The sequence below is a fragment of the Oncorhynchus keta genome, chromosome 30, assembly GCF_023373465.1.
Source record: "Oncorhynchus keta strain PuntledgeMale-10-30-2019 chromosome 30, Oket_V2, whole genome shotgun sequence".
NCBI lineage: Eukaryota > Metazoa > Chordata > Actinopteri > Salmoniformes > Salmonidae > Oncorhynchus > Oncorhynchus keta.
In genome coordinates this window covers 31,988,435-31,995,934 of record NC_068450.1, presented here as the reverse complement: position 1 = coordinate 31,995,934, position 7,500 = coordinate 31,988,435, and the positions used below count along the sequence as shown (strand labels likewise).

General features: G+C 44.4%; 1 protein-coding gene across 1 annotated transcript in view; it reads left to right on the top strand.

Annotated features, from left to right (window-relative positions):
- Positions 1 to 7,500, top strand: part of LOC118372759 (testican-1-like) — a 473,522-nt gene that overhangs the window by 395,537 nt on the left and 70,485 nt on the right. The window contains exon 7 of the mRNA XM_052488275.1: positions 4,207 to 4,330. Coding sequence (XP_052344235.1) covers positions 4,207 to 4,330 — 124 coding nt within the window. The remainder of the gene's footprint in view (positions 1 to 4,206; positions 4,331 to 7,500) is intronic.

The following is a 7,500-nucleotide window of genomic DNA, read 5'->3' as shown; positions in this document are numbered from 1 at the left end:
CATTATAGTCTTCCTCTGTTTCTCCCTATCATTATAGTCTTCCTCTGTTTCTCCCTGTCATTATAGTCTTCCTGTTTCTCCCTATCATTATAGTCTTCCTCTGTTTCTCCCTATCATTATAGTCTTCATCTGTTTCTCCCTATCATTATAGTCTTCCTCTGTTTCTCCCTATCATTATAGTCTTCCTCTGTTTCTCCCTATCATTATAGTCTTCATCTGTTTCTCCCTATCATTATAGTCTTCCTCTGTTTCTCCCTATCATTATAGTCTTCCTCTGTTTCTCCCTATCATTATAGTCTTCCTCTGTTTCTCCCTATCATTATAGTCTTCCTCTGTTTCTCCCTATCATTATAGTCTTCCTCTGTTTCTCCCTATCATTATAGTCTTCCTCTGTTTCTCCCTGTCATTATAGTCTTCCTCTGTCTTCCTGTCTCTCCTTCCTTCCTTCCTTCCTTCCTTCCTTCCTTCCTTCCTTCCTTCCTTCCTTCCTTCCTTCCATCCTTCCTTCCTTCCTTCCTTCCTTCTCCCTCTTCTGTTCTCTGTACTTGCCCCTCTACTTTTGCCTCTAGTTTCTTTCCTATATTTGTACATAATTAAAAACATATCAAAGCCATCCACAGACAGAGATTATTGGTGCTGACACCACCAGTGTTTCACTAGCCTGGAAATAGCAGTCAATTGAATTGGCTGGGGAATATTTCATCAGTTTCCTTTCCTCCCTCTCGACAGGTAATTCAATATGTATAGAAGGGGAGAGCGGCGTACCTTTGTCAACAAATTGGATTAAGCGACATTAGTGCTGCTATCTAAGAACTGTCAGGGAGAAAGTGATGGATTTAAATTGGAATGTGTGAAATTGAAAGTGTCAGCAAGAGAGTGGAGAGAGTCAGTGTGTGTGGTTGTGTGTGGTTGTGTGTGTGTTGCATTTGTACATGTGTGTTATGACGGAGGATAAATGCAATAAATGAATATTGTACGTGTGAACGTGGTGTTTTTATATAAATACACTACCTTTCAAAAGTTTGGGGCCACTTAGAAATGTCCTTGTTTTTGAAAGAAAATCACAAAAAAAAATCAGTTAAAACAACATAAAATTTATCAGAAATACAGTGTAGACATTGTTAATGTTGTAAATGACTATTGTTACTGGAAACAGCTGATTTTTAATGGAATATCTACATAGGTGTACAGAGGCCCATTATCAGCAACCATCACTCCTGTGTTCCAATGGCACGTTGTGTTAATTAATCCAAGTTTATTATTTTAAAAAGCTAACTGATCATTAGAAAACACTTTTGCAATTATGCTAGCCCAGATGAAACCTGTTGTACTGATTAAAGAAGCAATAAAACTGGCCTTTAGACTAGTTGAGTATCTGGAGCATCAGCATTTGTAAGTGACCCCAAACTTTTGAACGGTAGTGTGTATATTTTTAACTTGAAGGTGTGACTTATATACCACTCAACCAAGTATGTTTATAACAATACGACGCGTGAACGTCTGATTGATTCAGTTCCACACGGTTGTGTTAATGGAATTCACTCCACAATATAACTGACAAGACCCACTGTACTGACAGGACCCACTGCACTGTTTACCCTCTGTACTGTTTACCCTCTGTACTGTTTACCCTCTGCACTGTTTACCCTCTGCACTGTTTACCCTCTGCACTGTTTACCCTCTGCACTGTTTACCCTCTGTACTGTTTACCCTCTGTACTGTTTACCCTCTGTACTGTTTACCCTCTGTACTGTTTACCCTCTGTAGTGTTTATCCTCTGTACTGTTTACCCTCTGTACTGTTTACCCTCTGTACTGTTTACCCTCTGTACTGTTTACCCTCTGTCAAGGTTGTGACAGGATTGAGCAAACAATGTGGAGGAAAAAACAAGGGCTATTTATTATTTACATTTCAATAATAATGCATAAAGAGACAGAAACAAAGCCATTACAGAGCCTGTCCCAGATATGCATACAACAATTGGGACCAGGTTTCTTACCAAGCAGTATGCAAATGCTATCTAAATGTTTAATGCAGTACGTAGTCTATGGTGCCGTGCACAATGGCAGAAATGTAAGAAAATAAATGGTTTATGTCTAAATATGTAATGACACCAAGAATGAGAAACATTCACACAATGTTGCTACATGTTCACACTGTCCAGCTTATGTAATATCCTAACATGAAAGAGTTGAAAGGTCAGTAACTGTTTGACCTAATTAATGTAGGCCCAATAGACACTGTGGTTAATGAGTTGTGTTTATATGCAGGCATTATAATCCCCACCTTGACAGATGGCAGACAGATGGCAGGTAGCCTAGGGATTAAGAACGTTGAGTTTGTAACCAAATGATTGCTAGTTCGAATCCCTGAGCCAACTAGCCGACTATGTGTAAACTCCCTCTGTGCTCTTGAGCAAGGCACTTAACCCTAATTGCTCCTGGGTCACTGTTGTTAATGGCAGACCCTGGTCAGTGACCCCACTCTCTGAGGTTGTCTCAGGGGGAGTCGGGATATGCAAAAAATACATATTGTACACACTTGTACATGTGTTACATGTGACAAATATAAGCACCAAACTAATTATTATTAAACAATGCAGTGGGTCCTGACAGTACAGTGGGTCCTGTCAGTGCAGTCGGTCCTGTCAGTACAGTGGGTCCTGTCAGTGCAGTGGGTCCACTCAGTACAGTGGGTCCTGTCAGTACAGTGGGTCCTGTCAGTGCAGTGGGTCCACTCAGTACAGTGGGTCCTATCAGAACAGTGGGTCCTGTCAGAACAGTGGGTCCTGTCAGTACAGTGGGTCCTGTCAGAACAGTTGGTCCTGTCAGTACAGTGGGTCCTGTCAGTGCAGTGGGTCCTGTCAGTACAGTGGGTCCTGTCAGTGCAGTGGATCCAGTCGGTCCTGTCAGTACAGTGGGTCCTGTCAGTACAGTGGGTCCTGTCAGTACAGTGGGTCCTGTCAGTACAGTGGGTCCTGTCAGTACAGTGGGTCCTGTCAGTACAGTGGGTCCTGTCAGTACAGTGGGTCCTGTCAGTACAGTGGGTTCTGTCAGTACAGTGGGTCCTGTCAGTACAGTGGGTTCTGTCAGTACAGTGGGTCCTGTCAGTACAGTGGGTTCTGTCAGTACAGTGGGTTCTGTCAGTACAGTGGGTTCTGTCAGTACAGTGGGTTCTGTCAGTACAGTGGGTCCTGTCAGTACAGTGGGTTCTGTCAGTACAGTGGGTCCTGTCAGTACAGTGGGTCCTGTCAGTACAGTGGCTGTTATATTGTGGAGTGAATTCCATTAACACAACGTGTGGAACTGAATCAGACGTTTAGGCGTCTTATTGTTATAACATACTTGGTTGAACGATAAAAAATGCTAAATTAAATTACGCATTGACACGTTCAATGGTGTGTGTGTGTATGGCATGTGTGTGTGTCTGTAACGGTTGTCGTCTGGAGATAGAGAGGACCAAAGCGCAGCGTGGTTACTGTTCATCTTTTTAATGGAAAACTGAACACTTCAAAAACACAAAACAACAAAGTGACAACCAAAACAATTCTATCTGGTGCAGACACACAGTCTGAAAATAACCACCCACAATCCCCAACAGAAAACAGGTCACCTAAATATGGTTCCCAATCAGAGACAATGACTAACACCTGCCTCTGATTGAGAACCATATCAGGCCAAACAAGAAACCCAACCTAGAAACACAAAACATAGAATACCCACCCAACTCACGTCCTGACCAACTAAAGCAAAGAAATAACACAAGAACTAGGGTCAGAACGTGACAGTGTGAGACACGTGCATCTCTCCAGGCCCTCAGAGGCAAATTCTATTCAAATTTCACTTAAAATGTGATTATTCTTTGGTTTGACAAGAAACCATCTTTCAAATCCATTTGAGGTTTGTTATTTTGCGATTAAAAACAACTTTAATTTGTTCATTACCTGATTACTGTAATCTGTTGTCTGCAGTTGTATTGGGGGCTGTCCTTGAAATGGCTTCTCTCTAATACACAAGGCGAAGAGAACCAGCAGCATCTGTGTGAGTGTGTGTGTATGCGTATGCGTGGGTGTTTACAGGACTTCTTAATGACAACATCTGTTCATCAGAGCTGAATGTCCAATGGTGCCTCACGCGAGTCTTGCCTGCCTCATCTGCCTCTCTGAAGAAAGACTCCGCTACCCATGATTCTCTATGTGTTTTGTAGTGTACGCTGGAGTTCCAGGAGTGTAAGTCAGGGAAGAACATCGCTCTGAAGTGTGGAGGACCGTGTCCATGTCTGCCTGATCTGGAACTGGTCAAACCACACAGCCACAAAACAGAGAAGAGCGGTGAGTCCCTAACCTCAACCCTAAACCTGTCTGTCTGTCTGTCTGTCTGTCTGTCTGTCTGTCTGTCTGTCTGTCTGTCTGTCTGTCTGTCTGTCTGTCTGTCTGTCAGTTAGTGTCTTGGTCCATGTGAGTTTTTGAAACTGCAAAATAGAGAAGCTTTTGAGTTGAACACACCATCACCATACACACATCCCAGTTACAGACAGTACACACACCCTTTAGTGACAGCGTATCATCGGGGTCCATACACACATCCCAGTTACAGACAGTACACACACCCTTTAGTGACAGCGTATCATCGGGGTCCATACACACATCCCAGTTACAGACAGTACACACACCCTTTAGTGACAACATATCATTGGGGTCCATACACACATCCCAGTTACAGACAGTACACACACCCTTTAGTGACAACGTATCATTGGGGTCCATACACACATCCCAGTTACAGACAGTACACACACCCTTTAGTGACAGCGTATCATCGGGGTCCATACACACATCCCAGTTACAGACAGTACACACACCCTTTAGTGACAACGTATCATTGGGGTCCATACACACATCCCAGTTACAGACAGTACACACACCCTTTAGTGACAGCGTATCATCGGGGTCCATACACACATCCCAGTTACAGACAGTACACACACCCTTTAGTGACAACGTATCATTGGGGTCCATACACACATCCCAGTTACAGACAGTACACACACCCTTTAGTGACAGCGTATCATCGGGGTCCATACACACATCCCAGTTACAGACAGTACACACACCCTTTAGTGACAACGTATCATTGGGGTCCATACACACATCCCAGTTACAGACAGTACACACACCCTTTAGTGACAGCGTATCATCGGGGTCCATACACACATCCCAGTTACAGACAGTACACACACCCTTTAGTGACAACGTATCATTGGGGTCCATACACACATCCCAGTTACAGACAGTAAACACACCCTTTAGTGACAGCGTATCATCAGGGTCCATACACACATCCCAGTTACAGACAGTACACACACCCTTTAGTGACAGCATATCATCGGGGTCCATACACTTATCCCAGTTACAGACAGTACACACACTCTTTAGTGACAGCGTAGCATCTTGGTCCAGTGAAATAAGCGCTGGTGTTATGACGTTTGTTCTTGTTTGGTTTGACAACACCTTATATCACTAACCAGCTCTCTCCCTCGTTTGTGTGTGTGTGTGTGTGTTCTCCACTTATATAACTCTCAATGAAGTGAAAATCAAAACTATTGATATCCTGCAGGTATTTTAACAGCACAAAAAGGCACTGTCATGGAACCAGTATTGTAACTGTACTTCAAGTGAAGTCCTCAGCTTATGAGGTATTTCATTAAGGAAAGGATGATATTTTATAAACACATACAAACATCAACTACATCAACCTGTCCAGACCCACTACTACACACCCCATCTCCATCAACTACATCAACCTGCCCAGACCCACTACTACACACCCCATCTCCATCAACTACATCAACCTGCCCAGACCCACAACTACACACCCCATCTCCATCAACTACATCAACCTGCCCAGACTCACTAATACACAACCCATCTCCATCAACTACATCAACCTGCCCAGACCCACTAATACACACCCCATCTCCATCAACTACATCAACCTGCCCAGACCCACTAATACACACCCCCATCTCCATCAACTACATCAACCTGCCCAGACTCACTAATACACAACCCATCTCCATCAACTACATCAACCTGCCCAGACCCACTAATACACACCCCATCTCCATCAACTACATCAACCTGCCCAGACCCACTAATACACACCCCATCTCCATCAACTACATCAACCTGCCCAGACCCACTAATACACACCCCCATCTCCATCAACTACATCAACCTGCCCAGACCCACTAATACACAACCCATCTCCATCAACTACATCAACCTGCCCAGACCCACTAATACACAACCCATCTCCATCAACTACATCAACCTTCCCAGACCCACTACTACACAACCCATCTCCATCAACTACATCAACCTTCCCAGACCCACTACTACACAACCCATCTCCATCAACTACATCAACCTTCCCAGACCCACTACTACACACCCCATCTCCATCAACTACATCAACCTTCCCAGACCCACTAATACACACCCCCATCTCCATCAACTACATCAACCTGCCCAGACCCACTAATACACAACCCATCTCCATCAACTACATCAACCTTCCCAGACCCACTACTACACAACCCATCTCCATCAACTACATCAACCTTCCCAGACCCAGTAATACACACCCCCATCTCCATCAACTACATCAACCTGCCCAGACCCACTAATACACAACCCATCTCCATCAACTACATCAACCTGCCCAGACCCACTAATACACAACCCATCTCCATCAACTACATCAACCTGCCCAGACCCACTACTACACAACCCATCTCCATCAACTACATCAACCTTCCCAGACCCACTAATACACAACCCATCTCCATCAACTACATCAACCTGCCCAGACCCACTAATACACAACCCATCTCCATCAACTACATCAACCTGCCCAGACTCACTAATACACAACCCATCTCCATCAACTACATCAACCTGCCCAGACCCACTAATACACAACCCATCTCCATCAACTACATCAACCTGCCCAAACCCACAACTACACACCCCCATCTCCATCAACTACATCAACCTGCCCAGACCCACTAATACACAACCCATCTCCATCAACTACATCAACCTGCCCAGACCCACTAATACACAACCCATCTCCATCAACTACATCAACCTGCCCAGACCCACTAATACACAACCCATCTCCATCAACTACATCAACCTGCCCAGACCCACTAATACACACCCCATCTCCATCAACTACATCAACCTGCCCAGACCCACTAATACACACCCCATCTCCATCAACTACATCAACCTGCCCAGACCCACTAATACACAACCCATCTCCATCAACTACATCAACCTGCCCAGACCCACTAATACACACCCCATCTCCATCAACTACATCAACCTGCCCAGACCCACTAATACACACCCCATCTCCATCAACTACATCAACCTGCCCAGACCCACTAATACACAACCCATCTCCATCAACTACATCAACCTGCCTAGACCCA